At 38.4% G+C, this 24,155-nt stretch overlaps 1 protein-coding gene across 2 annotated transcripts in view; it reads right to left on the reverse strand.

Annotated features, from left to right (window-relative positions):
- LOC125232459 (protein doublesex) overlaps positions 1 to 23,411 on the reverse strand; it is a 354,551-nt gene extending 331,140 nt beyond the window's left edge. For both annotated transcript variants that reach the window (XM_048138124.1, XM_048138123.1), the window contains exon 1: positions 22,886 to 23,411. In XM_048138124.1, coding sequence (XP_047994081.1) covers positions 22,886 to 23,378 — 493 coding nt within the window. In that variant the 5' untranslated portion in view covers positions 23,379 to 23,411. The remainder of the gene's footprint in view (positions 1 to 22,885) is intronic.
- Between the last annotated feature and the right edge of the window lie 744 nt (positions 23,412 to 24,155).

Raw genomic sequence — 24,155 nt, forward strand, 5'->3', positions numbered from 1 at the left:
AAATAGACACAGAATTGTCAGTCTCAAGTGCCAGTGTGGTAAAGAGGCCAATTCAGCCAAAAAAATATTCATCAAGATATCAGTACAACTTCTCCGTAATACAAGTAAGAAAAAAAACCGGCCAAGAGCGTGTCGGGCCACGCTCAGTAGGGTTCCGTAGTTTTCCGTATTTTTCTCAAAAACTACTGAACCTATCAAGTTCTAACCTATCCTAAGAACCTATCAAAATAATTTTCCTAGAAAGTATTTATAAAGTTCTACTTTTGTGATTTTTTTCATAATTTTCAAACACATGGTTCAAAAGTTAGAGGGGGGAGGGACGCACTTTTTTTTCCTTTTGGAGCGATTATTTCCGAAAAAATTAATATTATCAAAAAACGATCTTAGCAAACCCTTATTCATTTTTTAATACCTATCCAACAATATATCACATGTTGGGGTTGGAATGAAAAAAAAATATCAGCCCCCACTTTACATGTAGGGGGGGTACCCTAATAAAACATTTTTTTCTATTTTTTATTTTTGCACTTTGTTGGCGTGATTTATATACATATTGGTACCAAATTTCAGCTTTCTAGTGCTAACGGTTACTGAGATTAGACGGACGGACGGACGGACGGACGGACGGACGGACAGACAGACATGGCGAAATTATAAGGGTTCCTAGTTGACTACGGAACCCTAACAAAATAGGGCTGCATTCGTCTAGACTAGTTGCAGCAACCTTGCCCTGCCCGTCAGCGCTCCCAAATCTTTTATGAGCCATAAAACTCAACCCTACCGATAGGGTTGTCACTCTTATTTTCAAATTGTTTATTTATTTGGGAACCCTTGGTATATTCTTGTAGAATTATAGGCGAATTCGATTCGCCTTTTGACCAACACAAATGACATTTTTGTAGCGCCATCTATCTGTGGTGGAGTGTAAGCGCGGTCTTAGGCGGTCGCATTTTAATGTATCGGATGGTTTAATCTTCTTATATTTAATCTATGATGTGACAGTGACACAGACGGGTGGGAGATTTCTAAGGATAGATATACGTGGAAGAATAAGAGTTTTTTTTTTTATATATGACATCTTAATTTTTAACTTCTGATTAGCAGAAACGTCTGAAATCGATGCCATTAGGCTTAGAATAAATTTAAAAGAGGAAAATGCCTGCCTTGGGTGAGAGAGAGCCTTGAACTCACGGCCTCTGGATCGATACTCCAGCGCTCTGCCAACTGAGCCACCAAGACTTCAACCAAGCCAGCGAAATTTTCCACTACTAAGGTCAATGGGACCCGTAGCGATATCTACCGTAAGAGTGTTAAACTTCTTCAGAGGCCGTGAGTTCAAGTCTCACCCAAGGCAGACATTTTCCACTTTTAAATTTATTCTATATATGACATCTAATTTCGATTTTTTAAGTTACATATGTGAGTATTTAAATACAAATTAAAACATTTGTTAAAATAATTTGATTTGTTCCCATAGTTGCGTATAGATGGCAGCACCAGTCTCTCTGGCTATATCGTAAACCTGTAAAGGTTTCGTACAGGAGGTGCAAGCACTGCCCTTAGAGTTGGTCAAAGACGCCTAGTCTTACAGGGTGCGTATCGATCGATATAACTTTTTTTGATATATTTTTAGTCGTTATAACGATCATTTGATATAATTATTGAATCATATAACAACAAATAATATACTAACAAATTGTATAATTCTTATTTAATATAATGATCATTTTTTCGAATAACATTTATTATAACATACTTTGAGTATAATGCTTATTTCTGATAATAAATAAATTGTATAACACAAATTCTTTCTAAAGCACAGTTAGAATAAAAAACAATTGTACAGTAAATTAGATCCATCATTTACCAGAAAAGTAGATTAGGTTAGAATGTGTCCCCTACACACAACGCGCTGCTACCAGAAAAATAGGTTAGGTTAGGTTAGAACTGTGACCCTTAAACATATGTACTGCTATCAGAAAAGTAGGTTAGGTTAGGTTAGAACTGTGATCCCTTCAAAAAAGAATAAAATTAATTCATGAAATGTTTTATACTGTTTGCTAGTTATATTATACTAATCGTATATCAATAGATAGTTATACCATATAACGGTTATTATAAATAAGTATTATACGAAATAATGATTATACAAAATAAAAGTAGATATTTTGTGGTTATACCAAATGTTAATTATGTCAAATGAGTAATTATATCCTTTAAATATATACGAAATGTTGTTATATCAAATGTTATTATACCAAAAAAAGTTATACCAATCATTACACACCCAGTCTTACAAAGATGGCATATATGTAGAAGAGAAATTTCGACGGCTTCCGCTGTGACGGGGTGGTCTAGGGGTTCATGGGTTAACCTGGATTACTATAGACGCCGGTTTGAATCCGGCCTTCGCCACTGGTGGGGTGGAGTCCCTAATTTTTTCTTTAATATGTATATAAATATTTCGATTTCGATTTTTAATAAGAGAGAGCCCAGCGGTGGGACAATGTGGGCTAATCCATACTAATATTATAAATGGGAAAGTGTGTGTGTCTGTTTGTCGGTCTTTCACGGCAAAACGAAGCGACCAAATGACGTGATTTTTTAAATGGAGTAATTTTAAGCGATGGAGAGTGACATAGGCTACTTTTTGTCTCTTTCTAACCCCCCACTTCCCTAAAACAGGGGGGGGGGTGGGGGTGATGTTTGTATGGAGCATTCCGCAATTTTCGAATTTAACGCGAGCGAAGCCGCGGGCAAAAGCTAGTTAAGTTAATAATCAAACATTTAAGGTCAAAGCTCAAACTCTTGGTATCTTACATATTTTCCTACTCGCCCCTGTCAGTCAAAAAGTAGTAGTAACTCTTTATTGTACAAAAACACATAAAAAAAAGCATACATTGAGATGTGAAGTACAAAGGCGAACTTATCCCTTTGAGGGACAAAAAGTTGATTCGCCGAAATTCGCACAACTTCTCAGTGATAATAAATTTTACCGATAAGGAAACAAAATAGGGCTGCGTCCGTCTAGTTGCAGCAACCTTGCCCGCCAGCGCTCCCGAATCTTTTACGAGCTATAAAACTCAACCCTGCCGGTAGGGTTGTCACTTTTATTTCCCACTTATTAATATTCGAATTAACTAGGAACTTGCCAATATTCCTAGTTACTTACCATAACTAGGAATATTGACAAAATTACAATGAAAAAAAAAACTACATTAAATATAAGTAACATCAACCAAAAAAAACTATATATTCTAATGAGAATTAAAAAAAAATCCTTGTCGAGGCAATGGGTACCAGTCTCACCTTGTGCAGTGTGCTGTGCTCCTTAGCCAGTATAAGCTAGATATCTAGCGCTGGTTTTCAGTTACAATACGGCAGTCATTTCTTATTTATGTGTATTGTATTGTATCTACTGTAACTGACCTATATTATTTGTATATAAAATTAATCTTCAGATCACTGACTTGTGGCTGTCACAATTAACATACGAGTCAACGGTCAGACAAAATAAACAATGAAACAAAGTAACAGTTGATAATATATAAGTACATATTACATAGTAAAACTAAAGAATGCCATATGCAGGTCAATAGGGTATAACTAGTATAAGATACGTTACGTAACGTTTCGGACATGCCATTATATTTAACCCGACGTTTCGGACATATAGCAGGGGGAAATTAGCTAAAATTACGGCATAATTAATGGAAGGTTTTTTTAAATTGAAATATGTACGTTATAGACCGAAGTTATTTTTCATCAACCCTCCCCACTCCTCCCTCCTCTGCGTCACCCCTCTACCCTCCCTTAAAGTGCCGAAAATGCGGTTTTTCTCGATTTCTGACAAAACTGTTGAAGATACAGAAAAAGCGCGTAGGAACGAAGTAATCCTTAATAAATTTACTACAAATCATTCATTAACACTTTGGTTCTAGCACTTATAGTTTACGCGTGATCCGTCACGAAAGTTGGTCCTTTGCTGCAATCTTCTTTAGTGAATGTTAAGTTTTCGCCCAAAATGCATACGAAATCGTCGAAATTTGTTTGATATAACTAAAATATTGTAACTCATGACTAAAATAAAATTAAGGGGAAAAATCACTACCATGGGTGGAATTTCCAATATGTCTTTGAATTCCAGTAACTATTTAAGACGTAATATTTTCACGGTAGTAGTCGCTAGGAGTACCATTGATCTATATAGTGTATCTATGACTGGGGATGAGCTTTTGGTAGCTGTTGGTAGAGCCCTGGAGTATCAATCCAGTAGCCGTGAGTTCAAGTCCCACCCATGGTACTGATTTTTCCCCCTGAAATTCATTTTCAGTTTATAATATTTTAGTAATATCAAACATATTTCGTAAGCAATTTGGGAGAAAACTTAACATTCACTAAAGAAAATTGCAGTAAAGGACCAACTTTCGTGATGGATCACGCGAAACCTATAAGTGCTAGAACCAAAGTGTCAATGAACGATTTGTAGTAAATTTATCAAGGATTACTTTTTTTCTACACGCTTTTTCTGTATCTACAACGGTTTTGTCAGAAATCGCGAAAAACCGCATTTTCGGCTATTTAAGGGGGGGAAGAGGGGTGACGCAGAGGGGGGAGGGATGGGGAGGGTTGATGAAAAATAACTTCGGCCTGTAATGTACATATCCCAATCAAAAAAAATCTTCCATTAATTATGCCAACATTTTCATATATAACTTTCCAGAAGCAACGGACTAATACACGTAATGTCATGTCCGAAAAGTCGGGTTAAATATAAACGTAAGTTTTATGCGATTAAGTCCCGTTTGAATTTAATAATATGAGTGAAGATTGCGTTGGTCCTACTCTATTGTAACATTGTAAAACATGGAAAAAATGGACCAGTTACATTTGTCCCCCAGTCGAGATTTACCTGTACCTTATAAGTACACTTTTTTTTTAATATGATTCTACTAGTTACTGCATTACTAAAACCTTCAAAATGTAACAATCAATCAATCAAAATATTTATTCGTAATAAACTTAAAACTACACATAAAGTATGCAAAAGGTATGACTTAGGTACTGTTCGTGAGGGCCACATCAAAGGTTGGAAACAAAAAACGCACGACCTCAAAGACTAAGAAATAAAAATCTAAAACTAAATAATAATTTCAGCGCGTGCGACAACCCTAGGGCCAGAACAGGGAAGCTTTAATGACGAGAGGTCGTAAACGGGATGCAGGCAGGGCTGCCACCGGAATAGTTTCTAGACTAACCTTAGTAATCCTACATTCTATGCACAAATATATCTATATATATAGATATATCTATGTTTAGTTATATAATCAAGACCAAAGTAAGTTGACAACGATTTCGAGGACTGCACGTTTTAAGTGAATGTCATAATTTTATATGAGTTTGACGTCTGAAACTACCCTTACGCAGTATGTGGTACGTATCGATCTGGCCTAGCGCATAGTGATCGTGCCTGTTAAGCGGTCCTGATGGGTTTGAATCCCGGCAAGGGCTTCCGAACTTGCCATTGGCTAGTTTTTATAACATTTAGTTAAATAAAACCGAGTACGATTTGAACCAAGTTACTCCCAGTGCATCTTACTCCATAGTCCATATTAGTACTCGTACTATCTGTATTTTTTTTTAACTATAAATGGGCTTACTCTTGGCCACAGACTAGCCACAGGCACAGACGTGGCCTACGATGGAGTGAGCTTGCCCAGAAGTTGCCTGTTCACTTGATTTGAAGACTTGATTTGATTTGGGACTTGGGACTCTTCAGTGAGGGAAAAAACAACTAGTTTTCATGTTCGTTCAACAAGTTTTTTAGTTAAAATAGCGCCTACGTGCTCTTTGGTTCAAACAACAAAGATTTTGTTAAGTGTAACTAGTACATTCTACAAGTTACTCGTCATTTGAATCAACAATATATTTGAATCAAGAAGTCGATTTTATAAAAGCAACATGATACATATTGTTTTATACATATGTTTGGCTGATTCAATCAAATATCTTTTAACAAGTTTGACCTTGTTGTTCGAACAAATTCGACTTGTATCATCAATATTGTGATTTATTCCGTTTACTAAAATACTTTTGTTTCAAACGGATAAACCCGCAACAAGTCGAACTTGTTAAATTCACAATGCAAATTGTTGATTTCGTTCGACATAAAAATTTTTTGACTGTTGCATGAATATCGTTTCCACATTTTCCGATACTACTACTTCATCTGTACAGTCGAGTTCATAAATATGTGTACATTTCTTCACTTTAAATTCTTGCAACAAGATGAAAAAACCGGCCAAGTGCGAGTCGGGCTCGCGCACAAAGGGTTCCGTAGCAGCAAACCAAAATTACAGTTAAATCAACCTATCTCAAAAACTATAAGAGATACTTTGATCAAACCAAAAATCGTTGAAAGAGTTAATTAGCATGCATCACCTCTATTTTTTTTAGAATTTTATACCCCGTAGTTATAAAAATAGAGGGGGGGGGACATACTTTTTACGACTTTGAGAGCTGATATCTCAAAAACCGTTCACTTTAAGAAAAATGTTTTTTAGAAAACTTTATATCATTTTAAAAGACCTTTCCATTGATACCCCACACGGGTATGTACATCGAAAAAAAAAATTTTCATCCCTCAGTTACATGTATGGGGGCCCCACCCCCAATTCTTTTTTTACTATTTAGTGTCATAATTTTGTAGCGGTTCATACAACACATATTCCCATCAAATTTCATCACTGTAGTACTTATAGTTTCCGAGTAAATCGGCTGTGACAGACGGACAGACGGACAGACGGACAGACGGACAGACGGACATGACGAAACTATAAGGGTTCCGTTTTTGCCATTTTGGCTACGGAACCCTAAAAAGGTACACATTTTTTTGAACTCGACTGTACTTCGATCCGATCTCGGATGAAGTAATGTTAAATCCGCCCAAGTGATAGTCACATTCGCGCAGGAAGGATTCCGTACGCCAAAAACTCATGTAGCCTACAGCCTGGTGACAGACTGACGGACAGCGGAGAATTAGTAGCATGGTCCCGTCGTACCCTTTGGGAACAGTACCCTAAAAACGCTAAAAACTGTGGCCAAACATCACCGCGTCGAATTAAGTTTTTACTATCAAAGATTGGGCACCGCAATCACGAGAAGTGATTTTTAAATGCCACCGTCATAAAACCGAGCAAACATTGAGTTCGAGACCAGAGTACTACGTGTCATTCAGGAAGACGCGTTTTCGTTCGTATTGTCAAGGGAAGAAAGGTCAACGTGAATGGCACGCTACCTGTTTGTGAAAGAGCGGGCGAACTTAGTAATTGCGGTAGAATGGAAAACGGTTCGTGAACGAATGACAAACGTTAATTGAATGAAACCGCAGCGATGTTTGGAAGGAATGGGTGAACGACAAGTCAATAAACAACTGTCTTAAAGGTATCCGTTCGGACTTTTTAAGACGAAAGGGGGCGCCTTAAACCGGTTTTACATACAAATTCCTATTCCGAATTTCCTTGCCGCACGTGTATCGTACGACGTTTTACAGTACAGCTGTCCCTCTGAATTTTCGACCTAACGAGAAATGAGTCACTTTGCACGCTAGTGCGGGGAAAAAGCACCATCCGAGGTACTGAAATAGTACATTACATCAGAGGCCGGGAAAATGAGGATTTCCGGCCAAGTGGGTATATACGGATAGGGATACGATGCCGGGAATCCGTTTTCACGCCGAGGCATGTATAGTGCTTTTCTCAAACTTACAATGAAATAAAAAAAAATGCTCTAAAGGACAATATTTTATAAAAAAAAGTTACTTTGCAGGCCTAGGCCTAAAAAATAATATGAAATCCCTTTACAGTCCTCTCGAGTTGTTGCGCCCAAAAAGCGATACTTCCCAGCCCATTTTAAGGAACGTAAAGACAATATTTCATTGCATGTTTGAGAAATAGTTATTTGTTTTACAATGGGGCAAAGTTTTTGTTCAACCGCACGTGCCAATATTGATACCCGAGCAAGCGAAAGATTCCAATATTGAACCGCGAGCGTAGCGAGTGGTTCAAAAAGTGGAATCTTAAGGGTTGCGAGGGTTTCAACTGTTTCAAGGTACGAAGGTTAAACAAACTTTGCCACCGAGTGAAGCACATCATTTTTCACCACACCAACATGAACAAAATACTGACTATAAAACACCAAACTAAATCAAATCCATCAATTTATTCAATATGTGTTTCAAAATCATCATTTATAGGTAAAATCTAGCAGCCAGCTTAAGACAACAAGTAGTATGAAATTACTTTGCACTCTTGTGGATAAAATGCAATTTTGCTATCTGTTTTCGAAAAACAAAGAGAGCCTTTACCAGTTGGTGTGGTGAAAAATTATAAACACATTTACCAGTAACCATTTAACGCCAATAAAAATGAAATAATGTCAATTGACACATAAATATGAAGTGTTTAATCTTATTTATTTTGTAAGTTGCACATTTTGTATGAATTATTATTCAAACGGCTTAAATATGAAGTATTAACACTACTGAATGTGTAAACATGGAGCAGGAACCCATTTAATAAAAATAAATGTTCCTGGAATTCAGAAATGGCGACAGGCTAATATATTGTCTCTACAATACATTGATACTACACAGCGACATAAATAGTATTTTATACAACCGTGATATAATACAAAGCTTTTCAGTCGAGTACCATGTTTAGGTCACGAAGCTTGCTGAGTGGCCTAATAGTAAGGTACGAGAGTGAAAATCTTAATTATATCACTATTGTATACAATACTTTTTCTACGAGTCATCATCTTCATCATCAATGGACAGAAATATCATCATTCATGCAAGTTAAAATTAATGTTAATGGCGTCGTTCACCGTTGTATTAACATCGAATTACCTAGCAACCAATGGTTTGTAATAACCGTCTCTGATTGGCCGATAACTCGACAGATAAAAAAAAAATGTGTTTCAAATGCAAAAAAAATTAGTATAGAAATTGTATGAAATTCTATTTTTGAAATTATTACACTTAACTAAAAGTCAACTATAACGAGATTATTATAGTTGAGTTAGAACTGCCATAGAGTAACCAACACTGAAAAGTTAGCACTTATAGTTTAGTCTGTGGTGTCCTAATTGACAGATTACAGTCGACGAGTAGAAAAACAAAATAATATGTGTAGTGACTGTAGTGTGGCCAAATGCAAAAACGCTTACGATATTATTGTTATCGCAGCTAGCTATCTCTATCGCTCTTCCATATTGGTGTGACAAAGTCAGACTGCGTTTCGATCGGCGTTTAGCGTCATCGATTGCAATAGACGGTCAAGCAAATCTTGGCACTAAATAAGGCGACAATTTTGAAAAATGTAAGGCTCACCGGCCAGTTGTCTTCATAAACCGCGTGCCTTTCTAAACTTTGGCCAACAAACTGTCATACAGTTTGGCGAAAATACTATAATTAGAATAATACGGTGTAACCTTTTTGTAAAAAAAAAAAAACCCTTGACGTTGGTGGAAACTGGAATCATTAATGAGCCTTATTGAAAATGTAAGAGCGAAGGTTTAAATCTCAGACAATTTCAATTCCGCGGCTTTTTTTGTGCCAAGATTTGGTTGGCCGTATTTCGGCTAGGCCGGCTGGCCATTTTTTTAAAATTATTATTATAAATGAGCTTACTCTTGGTAACAAACTAGCCTAAGGCAAACACGTGAGCTCGCCCAGAAGATGGTGTCCGTCAGGATAGCGTGAGAGATGTCTGAATAGTCACAAAATTTGCACCAAATAACTGTACCTATTATTCTAAAATTTTTTGTTAATTTGACCGATATCATGTGTGATTTGATTTTTATTATTGGCAGTTTGATGAGGTACAGTTTAGGTACAGTTTATTGATAAATGTTCCAGAACATAGTTCCCACACGTTGGGGCGATACAGGGCTATGCGCGCCAAGCTGACGTCAGAACGGCGTGTCTATGTAACTATCTATTTAATGTTTAATCGCTTGAGGTACAGTTTTCTTCGCCATAGGTACAGTTTAGGTAAAAAATGTAAATTTTGTGACTATTCAGACATCTCTGATGCCATCCTGACGGACACAGTAGATGCCCTTTCTCGTGACATGACTTTCGTCCTTCCGCATCACAAAACCGTACCACGCGTCACGGCACGTTAAGAAACTCGTGCGCATCGAGATACTAAAACGATTTCCTTATGACGAGTCTGCCGCCTTGTACCATGACCCTGCTCTGTAAGATACTTAATTAGGTAGTTAGGTACTATTAAACCCCGAGCCACGAACGGATTTCCATGATCAATCGCCTCCCGGTGATACAGTTAGCGGCCATGAAAAGCGACCATGAGCGTCAGCTGGCACTATGTGGGTGGGTTGAGGAATAGCATCCAATGAAACACGTAAAAAAAAATTCAGACATCGTCTCCCGTTTCAGATGATAATTTCGTCCTCCTTGCGATGTCTCGGCATTTTGCCACGGCTCATGGGAGCGGGGATGGGAGACAACTAATCCCAAGATTTGGCGTGGGCACTAGTTTTACGAATGCGACTGCCATCTGACCTTCCAACCCGAAGGGTAGCTATGCCTTATTGGAATTAGTCCGGTTTCTAATGACTGGCAAATATCAAATGACATTTCGCACATAAGTTCCGAAAAACTCAATGGTATAGTCGGAGTCCGAAACGTTCTCAAACCTACCGACAAAATGACAGCTGACTTTCACGAAGGTTCATAATTCATGGCGGTTCTTAGTTATTAACCGCCATGATCGACCTAGACGCGATGATCAGCCAAATTTTCGCCTGGCTCGCGGTTTATAGGAGTCAAGTATGCAAATATGTATTAACTATTATTATGTAAGTTATGCTACGAATTAAAATAGACCCTCTAGACTCTCACACTCTCAGACCATGACTATGAACAAATGGACTGAAGGACAAATGAAAAAAATACTCTAAGTCATAACTCAGGCATCAGGACTCGAACCTGCAAGCTTCTACATTGCCGGCGCAGCCCCTCTGACCAACTGAGCTACGGAGGCCTGCTGAATGCGTGCGAATTTTTCCATGCCTTCCTACAATTCCCAAAGACCTTAGTGCGTTTTCACATATCGGGCGTAGGACCGATATCCCATACATTTAACCCACCATCTTTGATTTTTGCCTTTGAAATCCTTCCTACATCTCGGATCGGATAATGTGAAAACGCACTTAGGGTGGCTTATAGCGACATCTATCTATAAGAATGCATCTTAATGGTTAAAAAACTGTCGATTGATTTATGATGCTACGCTCAAGTAGAGTCTATGATTGCTACGATTAAATGATTTGATGTTTTTATTACATTATCTACAATATGTCATTGTCCATGCGAGAAATCAAGCAATTTGTAGGCTATTACAAACTAGGGATCGAATTTTAATGTGAACTTACTCGAGCGTTATACGCTTGCGAGGGTAGCGCGACCGTCGCTGTCAGATCGCATCGGCTATCCTCCTGAGTCCTGCCGAGGTATTCCCGATGAACTTCTGGCGACCATCTACATTAGTGTATAGCCGCCTTTATAAAATACAACAGCAACACTGAGTTGTCATGTTGACCTCATCGAAATCTAGATCAAGAGATAAGAACACGTGTAATATAAGATTGTCCAAAACTAAGATTTGTCGACGTAATCCAAATAAACCGATTTGTAATGTACACGGTTGTTGTTTAATGTTCCTCTGCCTCTCATCTCGTCGCACTCCCAAAAACTAAAGTATGGGGTTCTTCAAAAAAGTATGCAAGTTTCTAATGGGTCAGCAAAGCGCATGTGACACCCCTCGAGTTGCAGGCGTCCATAGGTTACGGTGACTGCTTTCGTATAAAACGTGACATGACGTGGTATAAAAAAAAACGTCGCCCACCTAAAACACTTCCATAGAGAATATAGAGATCAAAGGTTTGACTAAGTCGCGTTGCATCGCCGTTGAGCGACCGTCGTCCACACAAAACACGGCGTTATGGTGCTCCCAAACTGGCCGTTATGTCTGACAAGGACAGCGCGATGGCGCACTACAATCACACACGAGTTCGCGCCCCGTGTAAATGGGCCATAAATGCGAGTTCGAAAAGTGAGATGACACAAAAATGGTTACGGGATTTTTCTGTTTTAGCGAATTTAAAAAATGGAAAATAATAAACAACTGATATAAAGAACGCCCTGGGCCTTAATTTTTTTTAAAGTGATATGTTTTCGACAAAAAGAACATTTCTCTTAGCCATAATCCCATAATGTAAGCCAAAACTTGTTTTTTATTTATTTATTTAAACTTTATTGCACAGTAAAAAATGTACAAAAGGCGAACTTAATGCCAGATGTCATTCTCTACCAGCTAACCATTTTTTCCAGAATTTTCTATCACTCATTGACAGCCAAAATTAAATTCTAGCTTGAAGAAGTAAAGTTAAATTCCCAATGCTGTTGGTATTATAAAAGTCTAGAAAAACGTTCGACATTTTTGTATGTTGTGAAAGAAAGAAAGAAAGAGTATTCGAGGAAAGAAGATTTAGAATCAGGCGTGAATATGTATGTAAGACTAACTCTTGCCCGCGGCATCGCTCGCGTTAAATTCGAAAATTGCGAAAAAATCCATACCCCCATTTTAGAGAAGTGGAAGGTTAGAAAGAGACAAAAAGTAGCCTATGTCACTCGCCAACCCTTCAACTATCTCCACTTAAAAAACCGGCCAAGAGCGTGTCGGGCCACGCTCAGTGTAGGGTTCCGTAGTTTTCCGTATTTTTCTCAAAAACTACTGAACCTATCAAGTTCAAAACAATTTTCCTAGAAAGTCTTTATAAGGTTCTACTTTTGTGATTTTTTTCATATTTTTTAAACATACGGTTCAAAAGTTAGAGGGGGGGGGACGCACTTTTTTTTTCTTTAGGAGCGATTATTTCCGAAAATACTAATATTATCAAAAAACCATCTTAGTAAACCCTTATTCATTTTTTAATACCTATCCAACAATATATCACACGTTGGGGTTGGAATGAAAAAAAATATCAGCCCCCACTTTACATGTAGGGGGGGTACCCTAATAAAACATTTTTTTCCATTTTTTATTTTTGCACTTTGTCGGCGTGATTGAAATACATATTGGTACCAAATTTCAGCTTTCTAGTGCTAACGGTTACTGAGATTATCCGCGGACGGACGGACGGACGGACAGACAGACATGGCGAAACTATAAGGGTTCCTAGTTGACTACGGAACCCTAAAAATCACGTCAATTCGTCGCTGGGTCGTAAAAGGCGGACAAACAAACAGACACACACACTTTCCCATTTAAAATATTAGTATGGATTTAAAAGTTTAGTCTGAAATTGTGATCAAGAACACGCCGTTAAAATCTAACAGGTTCATCTAGGGTTTTCTACAATCTATGGTTTCAGAGGTGATGACGAAATCATGTTCTGCACTTGGTGTTAGGAAAGGGATACCTGGAACTTACAAATAACTAGGATGGATAGCGTGTTGACTAAATTATGGTTAACCCGTTTCAAGATTTCATTAGCTGCGTATACGTACACGTTAGAAACGTCAGGCCAAATATAAACGTAAGTATACGCGATAGAATGTCATCTTAGTGTAAAGTCTTAGTTTATGTGTGAAAATTGTATCATAATTAAATATAACCGATATTATTCTAATATCAACCTATCACCGAATCAGATATATTATGATATGGCCATCAGGCCCCGTAGCCGAATGGCATTTCTGCGACGCGAAACGAAATCGAAACGCCGCGAAAGGTAGCCTGGCTCTGTCGCGCCAATACGCAAGAGCGATAGAGATAGATATCTACGAGCGTTTCGTTTCGTGAGCGTTTGTGCCATTCGGCTACGTCCTGTACTGAAAAACGTCATACGATACATTTGCGGAAAGGAAATTCGTAACTCGCGTCGATTTAAAACACTCCCTTCGGTCATGTTTTAATTTATCGCCTATCGCGCATTTCGAACTTCCGTTTTTACGCACTTGTATCGTAATGTACTATTACACAACGTTACTAAATTAATGTGCCATCTATTGCGAAGTACAAACTTATACCTCTCTCAAGTTAGGCCCCACCCGGCATATTCCTTATGAGACACCTCGCACATAAGCAGGGGTTGCTATAAAACCCCCGTTACATAAGCCCGCCCCATAGGCACGTTTTTATCGCCCCCACCCCCCAGCCTACACCCCAAGGAGCGAGCGGAATGGGGATACGCGAGCGAGCGAGACGGCCTAAGGAAATGTTTATAACGATGGCCGCTATAGCTTTTTAATGTGTTGAGTGCTTTGCTTTGTTAAATTGTTTATTGCTGTTATTTGTTAATAAAACGTTTATTAACAAATATAATTTAATTAAATAGTGAGTATAAAAAGCAAGAAAAAATAGTCATAAATGGTCATGGGAAATGTAATAAATAGAAAAGTGCGTGCTTGCAAAACTGACAGCAGTTTGTATGTATGGTTTTATACACAATAAATAATGGTACAGCAAGAGCACTTCCTACAAAAAATAAGTTTGACAGTTATTTACGAGTCGATTCGTGAGGGTTGTCAAAAATAAAGTATTTATTTTATTTGTGGTAGTGTGTATCGAAATCGAAACGCTACCGCTTGGTCAAGTTGTGTCAACGGTTATAACCACTAGCTGTTATAAATGTTATATAACACGTGTAATGATATACAACATTTATAACAGCCCAATGAGCGCACCATGAAGTAAGTGACCACTTCATTGCATGCTTATTTATGATATAAACTTAAGTGTGAATGTATCTGACAAGCTTACCTTTAATCCTTACCCTTAGACATATTTAGACGATATAATTAAACTTACTTTATATTGATTTAAACTAACACGTTTTGCACTCATAATTTTAGAACAAAACGGGACTTAATCGCATAAACACTTACATTTATATTTGGCCCGACGTTTCGAACATCACATTATGTTCGTGGTCACGGGTAGACTGAGACTGGCGAGGAATTGCATCAACATCTTCTAGCCGCGCGAGTTTTTCGAACTACCCGCACTTGTTCTTGATTATTCACTTTTGCGCTAGGGTTGTCACTTTGCCTACACACAAGCTTTATCCCCTTTGAAGGACCAGCGGAGCGGAGAGCAAAATAGATCCTTTCGCGGGCCGGATTTGATGGCGTGTCCACCAGACACATCTGTCAGGCAGATCCGACGGATAAATCCGTACGTGTATGGCTAGCTGATGTGCCTAGCGCTGGTGGGCACATTCGATCCTTTGATTATGAGCAGTGATCGGAACTATCGGGGTAAAACTTTAACAAAACCTTAGAGCTGACATAAAAAAAAAAACCAAGATTATTATTTTCAGATCAGTGTTAAATTTGATTCCATACCTGAATCCAAGATTTACAATACTTTAGTATAAGGATATTAATATTTTCAGGGCTGTAATGTAAGCACTCTATAATGTCCACTTAGCAACTGGTGACCGAAGAGCTGGCGACTTCCTCGCACAACGTATCAGCATTGCGATAGAGTGAGGAAATGTCGCCAGTGTCCTTGGTACAACGCCTCAAGGGCCTATTTTAGACACTAGCTAGCTTTTAAGTTTAGTTTCTTATATCATTATGTAAATATGGTCATGGAAATAAAGAGTTTCAGTTCTTATCAAGTTTTGTTAAAGTTTTACTCCCATAGCTCCGATCACTGGTTATGAGCAGTTGAGCACGGTCAGCGGACAGATACCCGGCGGACAAATCTGTGTCTATTTCTTGCCACACATGGACTGATGAGTCCGCCAGGCAGATCCGACGGAGAAATCCGTACGTGTCTGGCTAGCTATTATGATACGTCGGACAGTGTGAAAACGCCATTACGCCTCTTAGATAACTTGACCCACATACACTACGCGAATATTAGCAACATTAAATGCATCCACAAACATTGATATCACGTTATCTAGTTACCTTGCGTCTGCTCGGTCTTGAATCACACACACACACGCACAAACACACATGAATGTTTACACCAATTGATAATATTTGTAGCGTTCCATTGATAAAGCATCCTCATGCTGCTAGTTCAATAAGTTTCTCATATGAAATAAATAAATAAATAATAAATAAATATTGGGGGACACCTTACACAGATCAACTTAACCCCAAACTAAGCAAAGCTTGTACTATGGGTGCTAAGCGATGATATACATACTTAAATAGATAAATACATACTTATATACATAGAAAACATCCATGACTCAGGAACAAATATCTGTGCTCATCACACAAATAAATGCCCTTACCGGGATTCGAACCCAGGACCGCGGCTCAGCAGGCAGGGTCACTACCCGCTAGGCCAGACCGGTCGTCATTTCGTCGAAAGTTCAACTAATTCCTGCTCTTTGCAGATGACGCATGTTTCTGAACGCAATCATTTATTAACCCCCGACGCAAAAACGACAGGGTGTTATATGTTTGACGTGTCTGTCTGTCTGTGTGTGTGTCGATTTGGATTTAGTGTTTTTTTGTCTGAAAGCTGAGTTAGTCGGGAGTTTTCTTAGCCCATGTTTCATGAAAAATCGGTCTACTATGTCGCGGTCGTGGTTTTTTTTCAAATTGTTAATTTTGTGGTTATATTTGACCGATGATCTTATTTACAGACATTTAATACCGGGTGAAATAAAAAGGACCGTTCCAACTTTGCACGTGACTTTTGAGGTCATAATGAACAATTTTTTTTACGGAACCAATGCTAAAATTGCAAAAAAAAAAAGCAATTTTTTTTTTTGCGATTTCAGCATAGGTGTCATGATAAATGTTATTCGTCACTCCTGTACCACATAAAGGGGTAGGCAGAGCACATGAAACTACTCAACTCTTGGCAAATAAAGGGTTGCAAGAAAACGAAAATCGGGACATTGCAGCAACGTGACAGGTTGCCAGCATCTTGCCTATACTGCAATTTAACCCGTACTTATTTGAAGTAATTGTTTTAAATTTAGGAAATAGAAAAAAAAAACAAATGACAAGGTTTTAATTCTGAAAAACATCCTTTCTTACCTATAAATCGACGTAGGCAACAAATCAAATTATTTTATGAAATATTTTTTGATTTAATATTGCCTTTGGTTACCGCGATAGTTACTCATGAAATAAAACTACGGAAACGGATTCTATCGCGTATAATGAATTTACAATTCATCCCCTACACGTGGTTAAACTACTATTCAGTATCTATTTTAGTTTATAGTACCTATAAATCTTATGAAATTTCAAGTTAAATTACAAGACAAATGTAGAGTACAGATAGAGATACATTTTCCTAGAATGCTCTGAGGATCCGCCGGAAACGAATGGTATTGCCACTTCAACCTGGCAAAGTATAGTGATCTACTTTGGTTCTGATAATGATAGTAATGGTATTGGCATTGGCATTTCGTCAGAAATAATGCATTAGCTCTGTTTTGTTAGTACCTAACCACAAAATTAAAATTTTGAAAAAACCCCCGAATGCGACTAGCGGACCGATTTTCATGAAACATGGCTTGAGTACTTGTTTGAAATCTTCAAACAAAAAAAAAATTAAATCTAAATCGGTTAAGTAAATCGGACATCGAGTTAAGTTTTGTTAACAACTGTCACTAATTTTGGGTCTCAATATCTGAAAATGCTCAGGTACGTGCTTTGCGACACAAACAATAAATACTATAATTATGTAAGACAAGACTAAAAAACAATTGAGACAAAGAAAATTTACAATTTATAGTATACCCGTGTGCTGACGGGTTAAGAATTTCACCACCCCCTTTCTCCCCGTGGGTATCGTAGAAATCGACTGTGGGATTTGGGTGAAATTGTGGCGTAGGCGAGAGGTTTGCAACCTGTCACTGCAATGTCACAATTTTCATTTTCTTTCAACCCCTTAGGCACCGGCCACATCAGACCGTCGCGTGTCTCGGGGCGCGCAACGGGCGTCCGCGCCACGCCACCTGAGTGTAATTCAAAAAGCGTCTCCTCAGTACATTTTGTATAGGAAGGACGTAAGGCGCGCCGCCAAGCGGCGCGGCGCGCGCCCCGCCGCCGCCACGCCACCTGGGGCGCGTCTTACGTCTTTCCTATACAAAATGTACTGAGGAGACGTTTTTTGAATTACACTGAAGCGGCGTGGCGCGGACGCCCGTTGCGCGCCCCGAGACACGCGACGCTCTGGTGTGGCTGGTCACTTAATTGCCAAGAGTGGCACTGAAACTTTGGTAGTTTCATGTGCTCTGTATGTATGTATGTGCAATGTATGTATGTACAATTTATAGTCTAACACCGCCTTTATGGCAAAATATCCACATTTGTTGTCAGTTTCAATGTAAACAGAAAGTAACAGAGATAAAACCCCGTCCTTGTTTATCATCTTTGTCCCTTGCAACAAATTATCTTATCTTATCTCTTATCAGTGCAATTGTGATTGAGTATTACATTAATTGTGTAAGACACTTTTGTTTTGAATCAAGGTTTGTATGTTTTGTTACTACTGTTGCTATCTGGGCGAATCAACTTTTTGAGTCTGGCGTTACTCAAAATGTAGGGTTACCAAAAAATCGTTCTTCTAATAAATGTGACGACCGGTCTGGCGCAGTCGGTAGTGACCCTGCCTGCTACGCCGCGGTCCCGGGTTCGAATCCCGGTAAGGGCATTTATTAGTGTGATGAGCACAGATATTTGTTCCTGAGTCATGGATGTTTTCTATGTATATAAGTATTTATATATTATATATATCGTTGTCTGAGTACCCACAACACAAGCCTTCTTGAGCTTACCGTGGGCCTCAGTCAAACTGTGTAAGAATGTCCTATAATATTTATTTATTTATTAGGTTATAAAAGTAGAGGCATGGAATGAAAGATGGCAGGTTAGTTTAAAAAAAATATTGTTAACCCCTCAAGCGCCTTGTTCCAGATCTGTCCCAGGCAATTTAAACTGTAATTAAAAGATTGAAAGTTATTAATTCAGTAGCAAATTTTTGACAACGGCGTTCCAGGGGTTAAACGCGATTAAGTCCCGATTTTAAAGTTAAATATTTTAAAAAAGCTATTTTAGGTAGCTTATTTTTTCTTTGTATCTGCTCCGCTGTTCTTTTTTTATTCTTAAGTGTATTTTTTTTTAAAAACGCTATTTAATTCATCTCTAAATAATTAATTGTAAAATCGCCGTCAATAGAAATTGTCAACAGTGTAAACAAACCGTTGTATAAAATATCAATATTCTAGCACAATTTTATTATTTTAAAGGTTGAGGATCATAATGTGATATGAACTGATTAAATAACACATGGATTTAGTCAGTATCTGATGAGTACGAATGAAAATTAATAACATTTTGACTACAAGGTTTGTTTACATTGTTCACAAGTTCTATTGACGGCGACTTTACCTAGTCCTTTTATACTTTGATTAAAATTAATATTTTGAATTGTCAATATTTTTGTTGTAATGATGACGTGTAAAAGTGTCCCTGTGGCCTATTTACTGAATAACTTTGTATAATATTTGTATTTGAAGATTCCCCAGTTGCAAATCCGCCTAACAACCTAAACAAATAATTATGTTATCAAAATAAATCGTTTTTATATGTGTAGCTCAAATCGCGAGTCAATAATGCAGGTCGTTCAGATAAATTTGGCTACGTTTACGATAATACAATGTAAGAATGATAAGCGTCCTTGGTAGGTCATTTAAATATTTTTTTATATATCTTGGTGGCCGAAGTTGATGAACGAATTCAGTAGCTCTTGTGTAAATTTTATTCGAAAACCAGACGTAAAGTAAACATTTCGGACCTCATTTTGAATGGAATTTTGAATAGCGCACCAAGCGGGCAGTTTTGGAAACAAAGCTTATCTGTTAATGTCAAGGATAAATTATTCATATAGGATTTACAGTCTCCATACTAAGAATCGTATCGCATTTTTTTAGCGCCACCTATTAAATACTATCATAACTACACTGCTGATGCCTACATATTTTTTTTTTTCAAAATGTGTATTGACGTAATATCATGATATTAAAATAAAGAAACATGTCATTTGTTCTAATAAAAAATAAAAACACGCAAAAATATTTGGGGAAAATATGATTTTGGCCACTTTCAGGCTTAATCCTAAAAGGCCCATACATTTGTAGCCATCATCAGTGTAGTTATAATAGTATTTAATAGGTGGCGCTTAAAAAATGAGGTACGATACTTAGAGGAAGAATGTAATCCTTGATTTAAAACTTGCTCATAAATTGCATCAGATTATAAGTTATTTTTCCCCTCACTAGCTCAGAAACACGTGTTTTGTCCTTTAATACCAGCGGGTAAAAACGCATTTTGTCCACTAGTGGATAAAGTAATTTGACCTTGAACAGAGGCAAATTTTCTGCTTTAAAATTGATAAAAGTGGGTTAATCTAGTGATGAAGATGTTTTACCACCTGTAGAACTACTGGAAGCAGAAATAAAGGCGTTTTTTGCGTTGTACTTTCCTCGCTATAGTGAGGGGAAAAGTTTTGTGTTACACACGAGCTCAGGATTCTATTCTCGAACCACTCGCTTCGCTCGTGGTTCAACTATAGAATCCTTTCGCTTGCTCGTTTTTCAATTCCACACTCGGCGTTAAAATACAACTTTGCACTCTTGTATAACAAATAACTATTATCAATGAGGATCAAATGAAACTGTCTTATGTTTTAGTATTTAGAAAACAATGACGAATCATGACCTAGGACATTCTTTGTTCGTGTATTTTATTGTCCATTAATTTTACGTTGAATAAGTGTTTTGTTAATATTTCGCCACTGCATCATAGAGTAATTCAGCAATTCCCGATAAGTTTGTACATTTGGATCACGTCTCCGATTTGGATAAAAATTGGTAGGCTGATAGAGTCCATGATGCTGAGCAAGATCCACTAGGTTTCCCAAAATGTCCTAGGTTGATTGTATGAAACTTTCCTTTTTTGTTACCGAAAATGTATAGAAATCTGGTAACAAAAAAGGAAGGTTTCATACAAACTACATAGGACATTATGGGAAACCTAGTGGATCTTGCTCAGCATCACGGACTCTATCAACCTACCAATTTTTATCAAAATCGGAGACGTGATCCAAATGTACAAACTTTTCGGGAATTGCACAATTATTAAATTAAACACAAACAACAGATATATTATTTAAAAGTGAATCAAGTAACTAGAAAACATAATCAAATAAAAATTAAAACGATTAACTACTGAATCTACTGATGGCTAAATGTCACGTTGATAACACCATCATCATCATAATTTGTATTTATATACGTTTTTTATGTTTAAAGTTAAACTGTTGATTTAAGTGTATACTTTATTATTTTACATTTTAATAATTGCTGCAAGTATCGAAGAAATAGTAGTAGGAGGTAGGGCATAGCGAATGATATTCCGCTTTGTGTGGTAGGGCACAGCACAGCGGATATCGTCTCGCTCGAATCTAGAGCAGAGCCCAACTGGGGTAGTACCTCCGCCTTACAAAAGACCGCAGCCAAATAGCACTAGACCCTACTCATAGTGTTGTGTTCCTGTCGGTGAGTAAGGCTGCCAGAGCTCAACGAGGGTGCGGTGTGCTGATGACGGGAGGACTTACGGAACTAACTTGTTCCGTTTATTGTCCTTTGAGTCGTCGGCAACCCGAACCCTCCTTGGAACTTGTGCACTCCTTTTTGCTGTGTACTTAACACAGCAAAAGGGAATGTACAAGTTTTTAATGGGGTGGCAACGCGCATGTGACTCTGTTTGAGTTGCAGGCGTCCATAGGTTACGGTGACCGCTTTACATCAGGCGGGCCGTATACTTGTTTGCCACCGACGTAGTATAAAAAAAAAATCTAGGAAAAATGTTTTATCCATAGCTCTACCCCTACGTTCGACATTTTTAATCATTCTTTTGCTTTTAAATTCTAAAACATTTACATAGTATTTTCCGAAACCCTCTCTCCCCCACTTGAAGTTTAGTGATATTCGTTTATCTATATTTAAGAGCCATCAACCCTCTTTCATACATGTACTATCAGCTGCATTTTTCCATGCACATTTGCAGCTGATAGTACATTAAAATATAATACTCAAATACCAATAATAGGTAATTGAAAATTCGATGGTTTTTCTTTAAATCAGTGTATAGCTGCATTGTAGTTTATCTAACGTTGTCAAAATATTTTCAATCATTTTAATATCCAGAGATAAATTGAGGACAGTGTGGTATTCGTATGAAATGGCAATATTCTGTATTAATTCAATTCCTGGATAAGATTCCAACCGTTTCCCATAAACTTAGTGAATTACAACATTTTGATATCATTTCCTTTACTTATAGCACATTTCAAAACCGGTTTTTTCGCTCTAATCTTGCACATTAAGATTATTTTGCATTATATTGTATCATTTGAAGATATTCCAATAGGAACTCTAATCTTATTTGCAACTCTATCGCTTGTAAACCGTTTTTTCGCAACTCTACTTTGTTCAGTGCGTTTATTTTTAATGGTTGCATCACAACTCTACCGTGATAATGTGCCTACCTTGCTCTCTAGTTTCTAATAGTACTCGTAATGTATTATAAATAACGCATTTTATTGTTTAGGTAACTTATTAGTGTTATAGTATGCACACAAACAAAAATAAAAATTTAATTTTAGGTTTTGAAGCACTGGGTCTTTTTACGGAAGTCACATGTCACAAAATAGCGCCCTCAGTCCTCGTGTACAATTTGTACACATTTGAAATATTGAGTCACGTTCGAAATTCAAAAACAAAAGCTTCCAGGAGTCGTGGTACTGACCTGGTTGAGGTGGTGGGAGCGGCGGCATCGGCGGCGGCGGCGCGGACGGCGGGTGCGGCGCGTACGGCGAGACACCAGGCGAACCCGGCACCGAGTCACAGCTAGCCGAGCCCATCGACCGCGGCGGCGGCGGCGGCACCGGGCTTCTAGCCGCCTTCACCACCGGCGGCTCAGGCCGCTCCAATTCAATCCCTGGCGGATGCAACCCAGAATCCGCCGCTCGCGCCCGCGCCTCGTCCTGCGCCTGAGCCCGCCGCAGAGCCGTCTGCAGCGCCATCACCCGCTGCCTGTCCGCCGTCAGTCTACACTTCTCGCAGTTGCAGTGCCGGTACTTGCAATAACGCTTGTGGCCCTTCAGCTCAACTTTGAGCCGGTGGTTGCGGCAGCGCGCGCAGTTGGGCGGCGCGCGCGGGACCCCCGAGCTGGAGGCCCCGGGCTCCGAGCGGTCGTCGTCGTCCGGCGCGCGGCGCCGCCACGGCCCTACGGACACCATATCGCGAAGCACGTGCGACCCGGCGCGCGGCCACAATGCGACTGCCGTGCATGCTCCGCCCCGCGCCCCTCCCCGTCTGCGGAGCGTTTACTCCCGTGCTGATGCACTTTAGCTCACGAAAGAATAAAGATGTAAGCGCCCGTGAAATCTTTATGCGGTTACGCCCTTTTCGCCGGTCGGCAGATTTCGTGTTTGCAAATTATAGGGTGCGGAAGTTTGAGAAATCGTTTCGATCATTATTCCGATATTGGGTTTAATGATTTTGGTCATGCAAATAAATCAGTGCCTTTTCTTCCTTACATTTGCATTTTAAGCTACTTTATAGATAATCTCTGGTATTACCTGTCAAAAGCTGACATTTTATAATAATAAGCTGTTTTGCGGCTTGTTGCGTGTCAAAATTAAGTAGGGTATATCCCTTTTGTCACACCGTTTTGTCATTTTGAAGTCTCAAAATAGCAATCAACTTGTTTTTCTTAATACTTATTTATAGGTCAGTGTGTGGGCAACATACGTTCGATTTCCTTTATTGTAAAAGGATTTTTTCACTACAGTAAAGTTTTTGAGAAAAGAAAGAAAATATAAAAAATATATGACCAAATTTTCTGGTATTTTTAATGTCATAATTTTGTTACATAAGACGTTTTGTAAAAACTAAAGAACATAATTATAATTATCTGCTCACTGAAGTAAAAATTGCACAAGGACCGGTTAAGGAATGCGACCTGTACAGGAGAACTTATGCCATTTATGCTAAAGTTGTAACTGACGAAACGT

The sequence above is a fragment of the Leguminivora glycinivorella genome, chromosome 13, assembly GCF_023078275.1.
Source record: "Leguminivora glycinivorella isolate SPB_JAAS2020 chromosome 13, LegGlyc_1.1, whole genome shotgun sequence".
In the NCBI taxonomy this organism is placed as follows: domain Eukaryota; kingdom Metazoa; phylum Arthropoda; class Insecta; order Lepidoptera; family Tortricidae; genus Leguminivora; species Leguminivora glycinivorella.